This window comes from Pomacea canaliculata, linkage group LG1, assembly GCF_003073045.1.
Source record: "Pomacea canaliculata isolate SZHN2017 linkage group LG1, ASM307304v1, whole genome shotgun sequence".
NCBI lineage: Eukaryota > Metazoa > Mollusca > Gastropoda > Architaenioglossa > Ampullariidae > Pomacea > Pomacea canaliculata.
In genome coordinates, this window is record NC_037590.1 from 25,125,916 (window position 1) to 25,145,375 (window position 19,460).

Sequence of the window (19,460 nt, forward strand, 5' to 3'; positions counted from 1 at the left end):
AATAATTAGTTATTGGCGCATGAGATTTTAAATGGTTATAATACTCTAATATTATACGTAACAGGTGCTGCTGCTCCTCAGTTCTATTCCAGGAAAGCATTGATATGCCATCAACGTCCAGCGGGATGTGCATGTTTTCCCCAATTTTTTTTTTTTTTGTTGCTAACGACTTGATAGCGTGCAGTGCAAGACACACACCCCTTCCTTTTATTTGGATAAAATCTGGGTGAATACACCCGCTCCCTTCCGTTTTTTCAATAGAAACATTATCACGAACACACAAAAATCTAACACGAGACGTCGTACACATACGTTGGTAGAAAAGATAGTAGAAAATCTAAGGGCATTTTGACTGTTAATATTTTAAAAATGAAGATACTTTTGCTGAATTTTAGTCTGGTTAGTAGTGGTAGAACCTCTAGAGAAGTGCATGGTTTCCAACCTTTTCTCGCCCGAGGGCCGCACTCGACATGATATAGAACTTTGCGGGCCAGAAAATGGCGGTTTTGCCAGAATCATGCCGACGTTAAAAATGAAATTATGCAACGATATACCAAAGCGTAAGATTCTGTTAGAAAGAAATCATAAGCCTGTGGCGGTGTCAGGGTAATGTCACCCTGTGTCCGGTTAAAATAAGTGGGCCGCATGAGGCACCTTTGCGGGCAGGATGTGTCCCGGGGGTCGTAGCTTGGACACACCTGCCAGTCCAGCCAACCTTCACTTTACTCATGGCAGGCGATAACCGTAGCGCCACCAGACCGCCCCAGAAGGCTCGAAGCCGGACAAAACTGACATAGATACCGTCTTTATCCAAATGTGACCAGATATGCCTTTCATTCAGAACACTGCATGGCTGATTAATAAACTTAAGTTCTAAAATTTTGACCATGTATTTTTTTTTTAAAGTTTGAAGTAATTTTTGTGGACCTCTGAGTCATCTTTCCACAGAGTAACAGCAAATTCACTTTTCTTCCAAGTAAGCAAAAACAGCTCAAAGAAAATTCACAAATAAAAAATTTTTTTTTTATATGTCGGGTTACAGTACTAACAGTAATGTAAATCACTTTCCAAATTATATGTGAAAAAGTAAAAAAACCCATATCTACACGCACACACAGTTGCACATGCAAACATTCAGAATGCAAAGATTTTTTAAACAGAAATTTTTTTATTACAGATGCAAATTTTCCAAACTGAAGGTGTATTAAATTTATTAAATGCTTAACTGTTTTTATAGAACTGTTTAAGAATGAACACAAAATCAAACAAGAGGGGAAAATTCCTACAAGATATTAGTCTTTCTAGACATCTTGTAATCTTTCTGAAATGTTTTTGTAAATATTGAGTCATCCCGATAGAGATAAGAAAAAAATGCTACCCCTTTAAAAGCAAGGTCACAATGTTTCTAAATCATAAATTTACATCACTATAGTTCACTTTATTCACCATCCCACTTAAAGACAAGCAATAACCAAAAAATTTTATATAGTAGCTACTGCATCAGTACAAGGGACAGCTACATAAGGAAGTAATTTATAGAAATAAGTTGACTTATACAGTACTCATGTTGGTACACTATGGTTCTTGGATTTAGAACTTATAAATGATGAATTTCTGATGAGTAAATAATCTTTAATCATATCTAAGTCGTTCAAGGAATTAAATTTTTTTTTTAACAATCTGGGAGTGAAGTTTTTGTTCAAGCACAGCTGGAATGGTCAACTTTAAGGGCACACATAATACAGACCAAAATCATCACAGAGGTTGCAAAGGATATACAAAATAATTTATTTTCTGTATTACAGAAGCAATCTTTGAAAATATACCAGTGTCATTAACCAGACACACTTTACAGTGTTGAATTGAGAGAACTGTTTTTTTCCTTTTGTTTGTACTTAGCTTAATGTTGATCAGGCATAGAATTCCCACTTGTAAACAATTTTGGGCTTCAAAATGTCACACAAAGAAAGAACCCCCAACCGGCAGGCAAAAAAAAAAAAGTTTTATTTTGATAGACACAAATGTAAATTTTTCATATTCAACAAATATTTGAGATTCAGGTATGGCTTATACACGCCTTGAGAAAACGTGTACTCTGCCTTGTAATATAGATATGTAAACATGCTGGGGCTCTTTAATTATCTTCAAAATAAGAAGGAATGTTACAAAAACAAAAGTATTAACATAAACATAAATGAAAACTTACAACCTTAGGAAAAGTTGTATTTGTTCTTTCTTGATAGACACAAATGTAAATTTTTCATATACAACAAATATTTGAGATTCAGGTATGGCTTACACATACTTTGAGAAAAAATGTACTCTGCCTTGTAATATAGCTATGTGAACATGATGGGGCACTTTAATCATCTTCAAAATAAGAAGCAATATTACAAAAAACAAATTCCAAAAACAAATATATTAACGCAAATATAAATCAAAATTTACAACCTTAGGAAAAGTTGTGTTTATAGGTTGTGAAGGAGGAAAAATGTTTCTGAAAAAAATTTCATACTTCCGTCATGAAAATTATTGAATAAGGTCGTTCTTAAACAATTTGAAGGCTAGTTCTGAACATGAGAAAAAGCAGCCAATAACTTCTGATAAATTTCAGTTCATATTATGCCTGTTTAGCAGAGGCCCTAGCTATTTTCCAAATAAAGCAATAAACATTTTAAGAGTACATGAGGTTATGGAAAGAGTATTGCTTATTGTTTTTCCTCGACAGTAACATTTAAAAACAACCCCTTTCCTTTATATATAAAAAACCCTAAACTTATTTAGTAACTTGTGGATTAGAAATGTTTTGACCCTGTACTAACCTCCTACATAAACAGCAACTATATTAAGATATTAAAATTAAAAAAAAGAATCTGTCTAACCTATTACTAAATACAATAACAAAAATAAGAAAATTGTTTGCAGTTAACATCAAGAGCAATAAGCAAGGATGTAAATGCTTAAATGTTAGCAAGAATCCTTAGTGAACTTTAATGTGATAGTGCTGAGTTCTACTACATTATTTCAAAAAAAGAGAGAAAAAAAGACCATCAAAGGGATCACAGAGCTTTATACCGTGCCACAGTCAGCAATGATGACGTCCTTGCTTGTTTTTCCACTCTGGGAACCGACAGCCTCCATCTTTTTGACAGTCTCCAAACCTTCTACAACGCTGCCAAACACAACATGTTTTCCATCCAGCCTGAAAATGAAAGTTAAAGGTGAAACAATATCTGTGAAAATTAATAGATACGAGTTGACACTTTTCCTACAACAGAGGGGAAAAAAGTTACCTCCTTGCAGCAACACTTTTAATATGTAGTTTAAGTTAGTTTTGTTACTCCTTGAAGAGCATATGGCCGCAACATTACTGTTGTGGTTTGTGTAACATTTTTTTTTTTTACATGAGTGGATTGTTAACCCAAAGCAAAACCCCCAACCTGGAGGACCAGGGTGCAACATTTTAGTCTGGCCTCTCTTCTGACAGACCTGTTCGGCTTGGTTACACCTGCCAGGAGCACAAGGCTCCCGTCGACATAGCTCTGTGGATCGACAAGACACACAAGCCACCACACCACTACAAGGTAAGTTGCACCAGCTGGTGGTGGATGTAGTTTAAGACATCCTCAAAATAGACTTAAGCATAAAAAGTCTTAGTGTTGCCACGCTAAATCCCTTTAATCTAAATCTATATGTTTGGAATTAAATGTCATAAAAATGTCTGTCATCTAAAGTGACAAAATGTCTTGAGTGTATATTTTGAAAGATTAGAGAGAAGCATTAACATGAATAAATTTCCACTTCAAATATTTTACCCCTGCAGCTATACAGTTAAAGCTATGTTCCAGTGTTGTAGCAATAGCTGTTCAACTGCTACACCACTAGGTTCTTTTGCTTTATTAGTAGTATTTGAATAATATATTATAGTCTAATTTCATCGCTGAAGCATTTCTTATCACACTAAAAGCGATAAAGAATATAGCATGAAGTACATTTTTTGCCAAACAGTTGCATTTTCAGGAGTACTGTTGATGTCTTAGACAACTTTGCTTTGCAGCAATTTCGGCATTTTCCCTTCAATCAACCCATGTTTTATTAACTGGGCAACAGCTACAATTCATGATAACCGCCACCTAAAATGTTATCTGCTCAATTTTAATAAAATCTCAATAAAAAACAGCAACTTTTCCCACCCACTTTTTTCCGATTTCAAAGAGTGTCATGCAGTTTATGTAGTGTGAAATGTGCAATATTATCATTTATGGTATGGCTAAATTTGCATGGTCCAGACCAGGTGCAACAGTCATTCCTCGTCTAAATCAAGGTCTAAAAATGCGAAGGGTTGATGGCCTAATGCAGCCAAAAGCAGAGAAAGGGACTGCATTTAACCTACTCAGATAAATCAAGTTTACGCCTTCTGACCATCAAAAAGCTCGGATCTCAGGACACTTTTGGTTTGCAGTTTTGAACATAATCTTTAATCAGCTAAACACAAATGCAGACTAAGATCTGGGTTAACAAAATGTTTTCCTTTTGTTATTGTAACCAAAAAATTCACATTTCTTCAGGTACTGTACACATAAACTCACTGCTTAGTGTATGCTGCAATTTTATGTTGTCAGTTGATAAAGATGATGTGATCAATTCCTTAAGGATACCAAAGTCTTAAAAATAGATTTTTTTTCTGTAGAAAATTGAAAAATTCTTAACATTGATAATAAAGATATTTATAAAGAACCCACTCTTACTACAGCAATTATATGGTGCACACAGAAAAAAAACTCACACCCCCTAATGCACACACAATGGCAGAAAAACAGATATGATTTCAAAGACGTTTTAAAAGCAAAGTAGCCTGAGGCAATCAGAATATCTGAGCAGAATGTTGAAGTTATCAAGAATTTTGAAAATGGGTAGTAATGTGGCCTACAGAAAGAGATTTTATACACAAAGCCAAACATTGTTTTATGATAAAACTGGAAAAAATGGAGGCTGGTGCTACCTCAAAAAGTAAATATCCTTTATGACGATGCAGCAGACAAATTGGCAATCCCAATACTCCTATGATCCTTCCTATAACCCCTCCCCCAAATCTTACATTGGACGATCTTGATCATGCATCTAAATCAAGTTGTGTTCTGATTGACAGGTTACTGAATTGTATATTTTGTCTCAAGTTAGCCCCAAATAACTGCACCCATGCATCATAGAGCATGGAGAACTACTGTGTGAAAAATTCAGAAAAACTTTGCCTTCAAACGTTTCTTTCAAAGTGCCTTTGAACACAATAAAGGTCTTCTAGCCTTGTAAATGAAAAAAAAATCTTACTCTATTAAAAATCTTGTTAGTGTCTTGTCACTTTTTTATGTGCAGGCTGATGTATCACTGATATAATGACATATTGCACACAGTTTTAATAATATAAAAGCATGTAAATTTTGTTATTGGATTCATTGTCAGCTGCTGATAAACTACTCTTATTATGAAAGTGTACTCTTCATGGCTTTGAAAATTGGAAACCTGAAGAGGGGACACCTGTTATATAGGGACAGTTTATACCTGAGCAAAACACATTGCCTGTCAAAGGCAAAGCTGTACTCACTGCTTTTTAAATAGACAGTTTGTTGCTAAGTGCCTTTTATGACAATAATCCAAAGCAGAGCTCAGTAAATACAATTATGGAACCTCTTTATTTATGGTATAAGGGAAAGAATTACAACTGGCCACTGTAAAAGCCCCTCCACAGTCCCATTATCAGCTACTTTCCTCTGTTTAAAGAAATAAAGCTGAACATCAAAGTTCATTCTCTTCAAGAAGTGGGCACTAATGGCTTAAGAGTATGAAGCATCTGACACTGGATAATGCATCAAATGCAGCTGCCACCTAACAAAACTTCCAAAAGTTTTCCACTTAGCTGTTTCTGTTGTAGCTTTGCAGGAGAAATCCAGCATCAGAATTCTTACAGCTACAATCTTTTACAACTGACAAAATGTTAATAAAATAATGATCACAAACCATGTAGTTTCATTTGTACAGATGAAAAACTGAGAGCCATTGGTGTTGGGGCCAGCATTTGCCATCGAAAGGACACCTGCAACAAGAAATTTCCTGTGTACTTTTGTTTTTTCCAAGCATATTGCAGTAGTCTTGGTACCTGTGCAGTAATCAATACAAAGTACCTCACCAGCTAAATAATCTAAGTTCACCTATCTGTTTAGTTGTTGCCAGCAAGATTAAGCAAACCAACAAGCAAACAAATGTCTTTTTTCATATGCCTGTTATTCCATTACACTTTGAGGACTGATCTTGATAAATTTTGGTGGTCTCCAGGGGATCATAGAATTTGTCATAGATATCACAAGCATATGTTCTTCAGTCTGCTCTGCTTTGAGGCAAGACAGTTTCCTCAGTTCTGGTGGCAATTCAGTTTGCCATGCCTAAATATAGTCACTTGTTGATTCAGACTATCCATAACCACAATAAGCATCTTTGTAACTCCATGTTAAAAAATTACATCATCATTACAGTGTCACAGTTTTGACCTCTTTCTGCATGCAAGTAAGAAAGTCAAAGAGTCTAAATTTCTAGGAGCAGCAAATTTCACTCAGAAAAAGTAAGATAAATGTTGCATACAAAATAAGACTACAAGGCAACACATTCTCAACTAAAACAAATACTATCTTAAGTTTATCAGACAAAAAAAAAAAAATCACAACTACCAACAGATCAAACAATTCAAAACAAGCATGATATTTATACCAAATCCAGTGTGCTTTAGCTTGAAGTTCTCATCAGCAAACTTTTCTCCATAAATGCTCTTGCCTCCTGTTCCATTACCATGAGTAAAGTCACCTCCTTGGCACATAAAGTCTGGAATGATGCGGTGGAATTTGGAACCCTTGAATCCAAAACCCTTCTCTCCAGTGCAAAGAGCTCGGAAATTTTCTGAAGGAAAATAAATGGGGAAAATATTTCACTTACCGACCCTAACTTATCCACAGAATAGTGCATAACTATGTATACAGCCTTCAGCAAGGAAAACAAAAACGGACGATACACATAATAAATGTTACTCCAGTACCATGTAAACAAAAGAGAAAGGCTAAATAAAATACAAATATTTAATAGGTGAACCATTTCCATAGGCCTTGTGAACATAGGCGGCACATATATGAACACATGTAGCAATTCAAATAAGTCCCAACTTTGTAAGCACCAGAAATGAAATTATTCATGTCACTCAGCAAAACAAATATATATTGACAATTTCAGTTTAAAAAATGAAGGCAGGGCTTCTGCTAAGGCTGAATTCTTTGTGGTCCCAGGGACCCCTTCTTCAGATTTTTAAGGGGTCCTTGTTCTTCGCCCAAATTTGAAGGGGACCCCATTGACGAAAATTGAAGGGGTCCTCCGAACTTTTAATGCGTACTGTACGAAATTTTTTGCATAAGCAGAAGCCCTGATGAAGGTATTTAAATGTAGCTTTTTACACCTAAGGCAACAGTAAATACAAAATGTCTTGATTTTTTTGTTACAAACCTGCTGTCTTGGGCACAACATCAGCACGAAGCTGCAAAATGTATTAAAAGATTCAACAAATAATGAAGACAGCAAATGGTTCCATATGAATCATTATAAAAGAAATTATGAGACCTTACGTTCAAATGATTCCTGATTATGTCAATTTCAAAACAGTGTTTCTCATCCAAAAAATGCAAGTTTTTTAGGCTCTCAATTAGTTTTCATTAAAACTTCCAAATTAATCTAAAATAATTGTTTTTAAATGGCATTCTATTAGAGATGATCTTCAAAGCAGACATAATCACTTTTTCTTATTAATTCACATAGATGTACACAGTTTAAAATAAAATGATTCTAACCAGTGCTATGTAACTACACACAAGTAAATGGTAAATCTGACTTGTTCAAGAAAAAAAGAAATACCTACTTCCCTACACTTCACTACCCCTACCCCTCTTTTTTCTAATTACACGAGCCTAGGCACCTGAAAATAGTAAATTTCAAACTTGCTATTTTCAGAAGTAGCCAAAGTATCAAGCAGAGTAGCTCAAAACAAAATGGCTCAACTTTGTTAAGGGATAATAACAGCATAGCAGATGTTACATATCTGAAGCCACGCGCACAAGTAGCAAATATTGGGCAGCACTATAAAAATGAATCAAATAGGGTTAGGGTTATTCTAGATTTCTGACCAAAGGAAGACCTTAAAAAAAGAAAAAGACTTCAAAGCATTTACCAAGCATAAACAGCGATATCAGGAAAGAAATCAAGAGGAGGGAATGTCAAAAAGTGACAGCAAAAAAGGCACATCAAACCTTCATGAACAGGTTGACATAAAACTTTAAAGACAGCAATGGCCACCTTCTTGCAGAAAGCACTGCTGTACTAAAATGATAGACTAAATATTGCAATATCCTGTACAACTGACAGTTGAAGATAGACATCAGCATTCTCTAATGCTGCAAGACTAGACTCAACAAATCTGCAGACTTACCAGTTCTATGGGAATAGGTTAAAATAGTTGTACATAGTCTGAAGGGGATAAGTCATCTGGCACTGATAACCTGCAAGAGAAGCTGCTAAAACATGGTAGGGGGAAAGAAATGAAGTCCCTTACCACCCTGTGCCAAAGAATATGTGAACACAAAGAATAGCCTAAAGAAGGGACGTAATCACTGGATGCAATCGCTTGTCATGCCCATAACAGACTGATGGACAATGCAAATGCAATATGAAATGGGTACCAGAACTCACAAGCAAATTCATAGTTAAGGCCACATAAGATCGTGGAATCATTCACAAATAAATAAAATTTCAGGGTCATGCCATATTGTGATTGTTAATGATTTTGCAAATATGTTTGTGCCTTTCATTTAGGATGATGACGGCTGCTGGCACAAAAGACGTATGGAAAGCAATTTTTCGGGCATGTGGCACTTTGTAGCGCCTGCCTGAGGGCAACATCTGAAAGCTCAAGTTAGAGTGTACAATGCTCCTTTCAAATAGTTCCAATACTTCTGTACAGATCTGAGATAGGGTCTCTGTTGCTAATACAGAGAGAAGAATATGCAGGCATTCAGGAGCAAGTGTCTGAGGAGGCTCTTGAGAATCTCCTATTGAAAAGCAAAACCAATGTCTTTGTATGGAGCAGTCAAATCCTTAAAAGGCCACCACAAACTTCCTTTTCACAACAGTGAAGCAGCGCTGTCACATCTGGTTCTGCCATGTGACCCTGCAAAACTCGGTCTATAACAATGGTGGGCAAAGCATGGCCCGAAAACATCTCTGGACAGGCCCTCTGCTAAAATGTGAAGTGCACTTGTTTTCACTTTTTTTTTTTTAAATTCAGCATGGGTTAATTTGACTGAAATTTAATTTGTTACAGAGCATTGGGGGTTGCTGCGTTCAAAGGAAAGGCTGGTTTTAAAGTTTTATTGTAAACAAATTCAAACTGCTTCACTTTACAGAATAAATCTGGTAAGTGAACGCCCCTGGTCTATATCCATCTTACATAGTATCTTGGAGGGTGATAAATAACTGACTTCCAAACATAAAGGTGTGGATTGGTCGCTTCATTCAGGACCTGCTCCCCACCACTCAGGACAGTGTAAGTGGCAAACGTTGATGTCTATGGTCTATCCTACGTTATGCGACTATACAATTTACGACTGATTCAAAAGACCCCCATTGTTACTGAAAAGAGTATGAGCCAAGAAAGAGAACGACAGCTCAACAGCTAGTGAACTGTTCTTCAAGCTGAACTAAGTACAATTGTGTGCAAATAATAACTGCATTCGTGCAGCTTTCCAGGCAAACTGATAGACATAGCTCATTCACTAAAATTAAACTCTGAGATTTATAATAAATACCATATTTAGAATGAACGATATTAACACAAATTCAAAATTATTTGTGCATCCGACAGTAGTGTCATTCACTTGCCGGACTTAGCAAGGTGAAGGACAAATGGGAACGGATCTGCCGCGCGATTACTTGATAAGCAAAAAGCTTTCTTGTTTAGTCAGTATTGTCCTCACCTCCATGATAATTCGACCAGCGGGCTTCTCGCCAATTTTGATGTCAAAGTAAACACGGGGGTTATTAGACATTGTAATTGAATAACTGCCGGGGCCTGTTTCCGAGGAGCTTACAAAGCAGACGCTTCCGAGTAACTCCCCTTGAGAACGTGAGCAACGCCCTGCTTATCACTGGCCTTGACACGGTCACAAAGGTCACGGACATTTTGTAGGACTGAAACAATCTTTGTAAAGAAAATAGATTTGTTGCTTTTGTACCAAAGCAGGATGGAAAATGCAATATATCTTCCCTTTTTCTTAAATAGCTTGAAAAAGGGAAAGAGGGCGCAACTAGTTTATTTCATCTGAATATTTAATTGGTCTCTTGACGTCACGATCCGATGCAGTTATAGGGACACCAGGAACTAGAGACACTAAAGGGAAGGACTGCCAACTCTAGGTGCAGTGGGACAGCATGAACGTAGATCCCCTACGTCCATGGCTATAGTTTAGGGCAGCCTGTACCGCTGATAGTGCTTGTTCCCTCCACCTCGCATCCCCTTCCACCCCATCACTTGGGCGCAGCGCGAGACGGACGACAACAGCGGGTGACATAGCACCCAAACTGTCCAGTATAAATAGCAGGAAAAGTCAATGCTTGCACCTGTTACCCGAAAGGCGGCTGGTCCTGCTTGGAAAAGCAGTAAAGCTTTAGTTCGGAGCAAGTGAGAAGTACCATTCTGCCGCAAGGTTCTATGGTCCCACTGATAAGTGGCTCACGTCACTCAACCCCCTCTTTACCCACCCCAGGGAGTTGGGTGCTAGGTTTTAGTAGACTAGGTAGGTAGATTAGAATAGATATATAATAGTCGTATGAGTAAATTATGTAAATAAATATCTTTGAACTTATTTGCCTGTGTGAGTGCGTTAAGTCCGAACGAATGCTAGCATGTGTTACGTGTGTCCTCGTGTGAAATAGATAAACGTGTATCACTAGCTCGATAGAGATTTGTGCTGTCCGTGTAGTTGTGGCACAGCAGCAGAGGGAACACAGTTTTAAGTAAAATACATTGTTTATTAATCATGCATTACTCTTGAGTCCAGCTACCTTTTATACAAAAAAGTATTATATGCATTCTCCACATAAACCTAAACTTTTGAATGTTTGACATTGATATATTAAGTATAATGTATCTCATAACACAGAAAATAACGTCAACAAACGTGAAGTTGGGAGGGTGTTTTTAACATTATGATCAATATTAATCTTGCACAAGTGTAAGTAAAGGAGATAAAATTAATCGAAATACAAGGACATATATATTATGAATAATCAGTAAGTATTAATTTTGTGACGACAACTTAAACTCTCATGGGTTTAGGGACGGAGAGACTACAAAATTACCATCATCATACTTTTAATCTCCATGATACCAAATGTTTGCAAATGGTATTTTCTTTTCACAGCAAAGTAGACATTGAAAGACATGAAAAGGCATTAGTCAGAGCTCAAGTTCTCAGTGACACAGCCATCGTTTTGTCGATTCAGGCACTGCAGCTGCTGCTGTTAAGGTGTTGCACAGAATTATTCCTTTGTTTGGCAAGAATCTGTGTCTTGAGGTTTTCAAGTCCATGCACCAGACCACTGTTTTACAACAGAATTTATACATAACCACTACCTACATCCTAGTGACACGTCGGCAAGTGTTATTTATATCATACTCTGCTGTCAGTAGCATGTCTTCCATACCTATCTGTTTCCTAGTTTTTGCAAGTTGCACCTCATCCTGGATCCTATACTGGTTGGATCACTAAAGAAAGGGGAATGTCTGTTCCATTTCACCTAGCATCATTTTTCTACTTCTTCTATTAATGTGATGCATTAATGTTATATTATTTATTACATGTATTAATTAATGTCCTTGTATGTCTATATGTAAAGCGGCGGGAGTAAGGCTAATGCTGGAAAAAGGTGCTACACAAATATTCTATTTATTTAATAACACATCCAAAAGACATGGGGCAGTCAATAAAATAAATCAGGAATTAGTTGTTTAGTTTAAAAAACTATTAAAGCAACAGCATATACAAATACACATAACAAAAGATGAGGTGATGAAAGAGGGTATGTGCCAGATCATAGTTTTGTCCTCCAACTTCGGCTGTTTATTCCAAGAAAAAAAGTCTATTTCTTTGATTTGTAACTGCATTAAGAACCTTTCATAGTGTGCATGTTAAACTGGATTTATAATCCGTGTCAGAACCCACCCTTACCATGCATGGGAGAATGTTATTTTTAGTTTGTCAGTGGTGCAGCGAGTGTGGTTATTAATTTATCCTGAGTCTGTGTTGTATACATATGTGTGTGTGTATTAAAATATATAGTGCCTGCATGACACACTTTTCAGAAGAAAATGTTCCTTTAGTATGCATCATGCATTCAGCCTTACATTTCCAGAAACAAGCGACCATATCACTAGTCTCTTAGGGAGTGAGCTATTTATTTCACTTGACTGTGCATGATTAAAAACAGTAAACCATAAAATCCATCTAGGTGCACAGCACAAAGCATATCACAAATAAGCAATAGACCTACCTAGCATGTAATATAAAACAGCACATTCCTTTAAATGAAATGGTTCGAACAATTAAGGCAAGACAGCAACTTCAGAATTGATTAGATCCAACTGCAGATGGTATTGGCAATTTCTACAATGCTTTCTCTAAAAAGAATTTTTCTGCAAAATCACTTGAATGGCATAATAAGACAGCTAGGAAAAGCTACAATTCAACAGAATGGGCCTAGATTGTGACTATGATCATCATGTGGCATTTGGTCACTTCCCATTAAAGCAATAGCTGTTAAAAATTATACAGTAAATAGCCTTGGGCCAGTATTTTTGGTACACAGCATGGAACACTCACTTAAAAGTGTTTATCTGCTATGGCTGATCAAGAAATTCAGATGGGGTTAGCCTTCATTCCAAATAAAATCTTTACAAAGCTGCCACTTACACCAGTCATTCCATCTACTGCATGCTACCTCTCATTTCCACTCAAGAAGCTGTAGTAATTCAAAAAAAGAAACACAGCTGTTTGTTAAGTCAAACTTCGCTTTTTCACAGATTAAACAAAAATGTAACAGGCCAAATGTCTTGCATGAACAATGCCATTCTATGCCTATAAAGATTCAGGTTTTTCTTAAAGTCTAGCAGAGTAAAAACAGCTAGGGAAAAAAATCCATCTTTACAATGCCACTAACATATCTACAGCACTACTGCATCCCAACATTTTTTTTTACTTACCCATCTACATTTTAATATACTTAATAAACAACCGTCAACATTTAAAGCAATCAAAGTATTTTCATAATTTTTACTATCTTAAGTCCTTCTCATTACTGTTCGTTGGTACTAAAAGGAAGTGCTCTTTATTTTCACAACAAAGCTCCAATGAGGTGCGGCACATAAACCTAAAAGAGAGTGAGTACCTATTCAAACCCTAATTGTTAAGTAACCTTGCAAGTACTCATGAACATTTGTTTTTCAGAACACAATATACTGTGATTTTTGTTGCTCTCTTGGTCTACAGCTCTTATTACAGCTCCATGAATGCCTTTGCAGATCTGATTATACAGCAGAGAGATAATGTTTATATAGTAGTAGTGGTGAAGATCACATTTTGAAATAAATCAGTTTAAGCTGAAGAATTTACATACATGCATAAAAATGCACACACATATACAGACACACTGGAATCAAAGGAGACTTGAATGTAGAGGAACAGACTTCTTTGCAGTTTTGCAAAATGAAAAGTGTTAGAAGATGATAGTGAATCTTTTCATACCCAATGCTGTGGTACATGATTGTGTGAATGTGCCACATTGCAAAATATTGACTGACCCAGCAGAATAACACAAAACTGATAAAATAATTTTAATTTGAGTCCTCTTGGCTTATTTATGACTGTTTTTCATCTTTTCACAAAAAATGTTTTCTATCTGTGAATGCAGACTATTTACAAGATAAACAGCAATAGACTAGATAAACCTCTTGCTGCTACAAATGCATCATCACATGTCTACAAAAATTTCACATTTAGAAAGAATTGCAGCATCAAATAAGACATGGAACACAACTATTTCACACATCTATGGAACAGCCATGTGTTCCCCTAGTTATATGTGAATACATCAACCTTTAACGTCGTCAAAGCAACAGCAACAACAAGTGAAATAAAAGCTGTTGGATTGCACAAAGGAGATTTTTCTTTCTCCAGCATAAATATTTTCAACATTGGAGCAGCAGCTCTTGAAAACTGTGCACTACGAGCTTATTCCAATGCAAGAAAACCCAAATAAGACAAGTTAATGCCAACATATATACAAATACCTCATTTGTCAAATGTGTACAACATACAGTTTTACAAATATTTCATCAGCTGCAATCATTCACAAGACAAAATATACAGAGTAACTGTTTAGAAGTAAAAATGCAAACAATATGTTCTGTTACAAGTTATTTATAATATAATTTCATGTAATACAACCATTTTAGGGTTGATCGTCGAAAACTGAACTCATTCCTTTAGTTTCAGCCAGACAACATAACATAATCTGAGAAATAAAAAGTGTTTAAATGCTAAAAGCATATTACTTTAGCATTACGCATCATTAGAGTATCCGCATCTATTTTGAAATCATTGGTACAAAATATATATATAATGTTCCTCCAGCACTTCCTCAGTGCAGTTCACAAATGAGGAAATTAAAATCTTTCTCAACATTTCTGCACCCACTTGACTGTCACAATGTATTTCACATTCCTAGCTCCCTTGGATTTCACTCTACATAAGTGCTAGTAAAACAGTGGTTTTCTACTTAGTCATGCACCATAATTGTAATTAAGGCAGGCATGTCAAACTGAGGGTCCCCTGAGAGCCTCATGGCCCACATTTGTGTTGTCACGAGGACCACAAGTGTACAGTGTCATTTGTGTGGGCCGCATGTGTGCTTGCAAAGGGGCGCATGCAGCCTATGAGCTGCATGTTTGACATGCCTGATATATGGTGAACCCATTTATGAATGCTAGCTATAAACATAATTAAGTTGTATGTCATGTCTTGGTGACCAAACAATACTGGGGGAGTGGGTAGTCTCATCCAGAGACTGCATCACTGGCAATATAAAGCTTAACTTGTTGCTAAGACTGTCACCTTGCCTATGGCACAGGTCAGATAGCAAGTGAAAGTTTCAGGTTCTTATCACAGTTTTTTTGTGTTTTTTTTTTGGCATGTTTATTTTTGACTTATTTTGAAGGGGGATTTTTGTGTGTGTGTGTCTTTTGAGCTTGTTAGTCCGAGGTAGGTTCTTATGTGCTGAAATATAGTCGACCAACTTTCATAAGTAAGCATGCTGTGCCTGCAGCACTTTAATTTTTAATCTGGGGCCATGAATGTACACGAAAATTCACTGGAACGTTAAAAATCCACATATTACACAAGCGTGGCAAGGTGAAAAAATCTCACCCACAAGCTAGAACAGTACCAGTGGTACACTGTGGGACTGGTGGAGGTGAGATGGTCAGACTTCGGGGAGACAGCAACTGAGGAAGGTCACAGACTCTCCAACACTTATCAAATCAAGCATGGTGTGGTTGTCTGCATATGCATATATATACAGAAGTGGTTGGAGTTGTCATCAGCTGTACTACATCCATTTCTGGAAGCTAATCTCTATTTGCATCTCTGCCAGGCCTCACTATGTCACCATTGTTTAAGTTTACACTCTAACTTCCATGCAGGAAGAGACTGAAGTGGAAGAGTTTTAAGAACAGTTGAAAAGGGTCATAAAGGCAGCAACATGAAAGAACATTCTAGTCTGAACAAGAATTTTGGAACATCAAAATCAGCCCAAATCACCTACCAGCAATAGGCAGGAACAGTAGGTAACTTTGACCTTGGTAAGACCAATGGCAGGGGCAAAGACTCTGACTCAGCCAACAGTCCCATCCTCACAAGGAAACAAGGATGGCAATTTGCAACTTGTCAGATGATGAACTGGTCCATAACCAAATCTTTATGCTTCTGCCTAGGCTTTTCAAATCCAGTATCAACAAGGCAAATAGAAGATTACACCCAGATGTTAATATAGTCAGTGACTATAGCCTTGTCTTAATGAGGCTGAAGGTGAAGAATCACTCAATTAACCCCCCCAAATTTCCTTGGAGAAGCTGCAAGATCCAAAGGTTGAAGAAATTTTCAATCTTTTATACTATGTCTGCGCTCATGTTTATCTTGTTCATACTCTTTCTGGAAAACATGTAGTGTTAGAATATAAACAAGCCTCAGAAGCATCAATCATCAGAGACTTCTGTTACTGCTGTTGTTTTCTCATGATGTTTCTTTTAAGCTGAATAATTAGCAATCCTTGAGTCATACACGTTAAATCTTTCAGTTATTATGGAAGTCCTTGAGAAGTTTATCTGGCATAGCAGCAATGTCTTACCTGTTTCTGATCTATATGTTTTGTATGGTATTGCCACAGAAGTCACAATGCCTCTCTTGTTTGTATTTTTAACCTCAATTTGTGTTCCTGCTAATGTCACATAAAATGCATCTATAAAATCATAAAAGAGGAAATACACTATATACTTTCTAACTATGCTTCTGGTGTATATTGCTTGGAAAGAAAGCTAAGATAGGTCCCTTTAGGATCACCCTGAAAATAGGTCCAACACTTTGGTATTGAAGACCTTGTGAAAGGTTACAAGGCTTACAGATTCTGTTATATAGGCTTTACTCACTTCCATGATTTGCCTAGATATTCTTCCTGTTAAACAAAGCTGTTTAAAAATCAAAACATGGCCATATCTTTTTTTAAGAGTTCAAATTTCAATCATTCAAAACACGATAAAATGAGTACACTACATCTTCACACTAAATAAAAATTAGATTTCTGATTATGTGATAAAGATAAGGCAATGTACAAGATGATTTCACATTCACAACAGCTTGCAAAATTTTGTACAGATGAAGCATTTTGAAAAATGTCCTACTTTTCTAAAAGGAAATCTGGAGATATTGTTTTACAGCCACATTAAACAAGGCTACTATATTTTCAACCAGCCCTCTGCAAACCCAATCTCACCAACAGTTGCATGTACATGCTTGCTCTCTCAGTTATGGAAAAGTTTAACATTGTATTAAAAAAAAGGTAGTTTATCAGTCTCTTTTCTCTTAGAAAAAATTAACATACAAATATGCAACACTCCTGAAATAAATATTTGGGGATGTAAAACTTTGTGCCTAGGGGTTTTCCAGCAATTTTTTAGTCTTGTGCTATTACTTTTTTTCACATCTCTAAGACTGTAGTGGATCCATGTGATAGGAAAGTCATTTAACTTTGGTCCCTAATGCTATGCTGGTGAAGTGTTACAGAACAAGTAAATATAAGATAAAGTAAATTCCAACAAAACTGCAAGTACAGAAATGCCTCACTTAAGTATGTCAGTGTGATATATAAAAACAACAGTAATTGTAAGTTAACATTTTTCAACCCCAAATTTGGTACAGAAATAATTCAGAATTTTTATGTCTGTCTTATAAGCCTAAATCGATATTTCTCTTTTTGATTCCTTTAATATTCATGTACAGAATGATGTTAAAAAAAGGTCTATACAATCTGTCAATTGCAAAAAGCATCAAATCCTTGTTTGCTGAAATGTAAAAACATAAAAGTCAAAGCAATGCTGTCAAAGCAAATGTTAACACAATGCACCTGGGGTAACTAGGCAAAAAAGGCTGCTACTGCTAAAGTGTAGAGTAAATTTAGATCATGTCTACTATAGTAGACACCAAGGATTACAATGTTATGTAGCATTAATTAAAATCTTACTACTGACTAGGAGATGATTTTTGACAAACGAGCTATAAAGTGAAGATGAACCAAAAAAAAACAACAAACAAAAACAAAAAAAAAAAATCCAACAACCTAGCAATCATAAAAACAAAGCTAGATGCATAAGACTGAGATAAACAAAACATCCGTAACAAAACAATCCAAAACAAAAGTATCAGAAACTATAAAAAAAATTCTAATGAAATGAAAAAACAAAATTGCAATCACTGTAATACCAGAAACTTTCTATCAACACCTGAAAAGACTGTGACATAGGAAGCTTATGATGAATGCCTAAAAAAAAACTGAAGATGACTATTAACACCAGAAAAGTAAAGATAAGAGGAGTCTTTAGAGTCTGTAAACACACAAGTAACAATGTTTAACATTACCTACTTAGAGTGCAGCAAGAGATGACTAGGAAGAACATATCAGCCTTTGCATTTTGTGCTGGCATGATAGTATTCACAATTGTGGAAAAAAAAATCATTGCAATGTATTTTGGTTCTGTCCATCTTTATTTAAATCATTATATAAAGAGTAAAAGCATCACACATCTGGCAGAAGTGGATAGCTGTATTAGAGATACAAAGATAATCTGCCAAATTTGCCTCATAACTAAAATAAGCAGGCAGGCTGCAGAGATTGTTATAAGTCCTGAAATTATTTGCATGGAATGAAGATTCCACTGGAAGAGAACTGTTGAGTGTCGCAAAGAGAATCACGTACTGTATAGTCCTATAATAATGATAGTATTTTCTTACCAGCTTGCTCACCTTTTAATAAATTAATGTCTTTCAACAGAAGGAATGTGAAACTGTACAACTCTTGTAGATCTGGTCAGTTTGACATGATACTGTTCTCATGTCTAAGATAAACGTAAAGTCAAAGCTACAAACAAGACACAGTGACCCAGATTGCTTTCTTTTGTTCGGTACTGATTATGGTTTTTATCTGCATGCACATTTCAGCCAGATTGCCTCCCTGAATGGTTGCAGAAAACAAATGGCTGTATTCCTGCTCCACTCTGTTGAAGTGCTCAAAGCTATCCTTAGATGTCTTGTTACTTAATTTCTCTGGCAAGAACTGAGGATCTCTAATTTCTCTGAAAAAAATACCATAGTTAAAAGTACACCAATTTCTGCATGGAAACAACATTGCTTTCTGCTTTGTTTTATAAGTCAAGGAAGTTATTACATATGAATAATGGCAATGAATCCACATGTTCAAGAACCCAAAAATTTCAGTCAAGTGACTAAAAGCAATCTCACAATCTGCAAAGAGACAATAACGCCATTAAAATAATGCCAAAACTAAATAAAAGCAAATAAACAAATTTTTTCTGGTGTCAAGTGAGTGTTTGCTGGTCATATATCAATTCATGTTGAAAACATATCTGTGCAAACTAAAAGCACATCGACACTGTTATTCTGATGGTCAGTACATTAAAGATTTTACTGTATCTAAAGAACTAAGTAGAAATCACATATGCAAAAACATCTTTTCATCATTAAAAAAACATTTTG

The 19,460-nt window shown here is 36.0% G+C and overlaps 2 protein-coding genes across 3 annotated transcripts in view; both read right to left on the reverse strand.

Moving 5' to 3' along the window:
- Positions 1 to 1,148: 1,148 nt before the first annotated feature.
- Positions 1,149 to 10,238, reverse strand: LOC112573088 (peptidyl-prolyl cis-trans isomerase-like). Its single transcript, XM_025253107.1, has 5 exons — positions 10,059 to 10,238; positions 7,540 to 7,570; positions 6,760 to 6,945; positions 6,016 to 6,091; positions 1,149 to 3,202 (listed from the first exon to the last, which is right to left on the reverse strand). The coding sequence occupies exons 1-5, from the start codon at positions 10,128 to 10,130 to the stop codon at positions 3,070 to 3,072; spliced, it is 498 nt and encodes a 165-aa protein (XP_025108892.1). The 5' UTR covers positions 10,131 to 10,238; the 3' UTR covers positions 1,149 to 3,069.
- Positions 10,239 to 12,517: 2,279 nt separating this feature from the next.
- The window catches only part of LOC112556409 (disks large homolog 5-like), a 45,929-nt gene continuing 38,986 nt past the window's right edge, over positions 12,518 to 19,460 (reverse strand). For both annotated transcript variants that reach the window (XM_025225402.1, XM_025225395.1), the window contains exon 31: positions 12,518 to 19,039. In XM_025225402.1, coding sequence (XP_025081187.1) covers positions 18,826 to 19,039 — 214 coding nt within the window. In that variant the 3' untranslated portion in view covers positions 12,518 to 18,825. The remainder of the gene's footprint in view (positions 19,040 to 19,460) is intronic.

Excerpts from the sequence above, each read along its gene's own strand:
- LOC112573088 (XM_025253107.1), bottom strand. The coding sequence starts at position 10,130 with ATGTCTAATAACCCCCGTGTTTACTTTGACATCAAAATTGGCGAGAAG. Across the intron at positions 6,946-7,539 it reads TGTTGTGCCCAAGACAGCAG|AAAATTTCCGAGCTCTTTGC; the intron begins GTTTGTAACAAA and ends ATTTTCCTTCAG. Across the intron at positions 6,092-6,759 it reads GCTAAAGCACACTGGATTTG|GTGTCCTTTCGATGGCAAAT; the intron begins GTATAAATATCA and ends TTCTTGTTGCAG.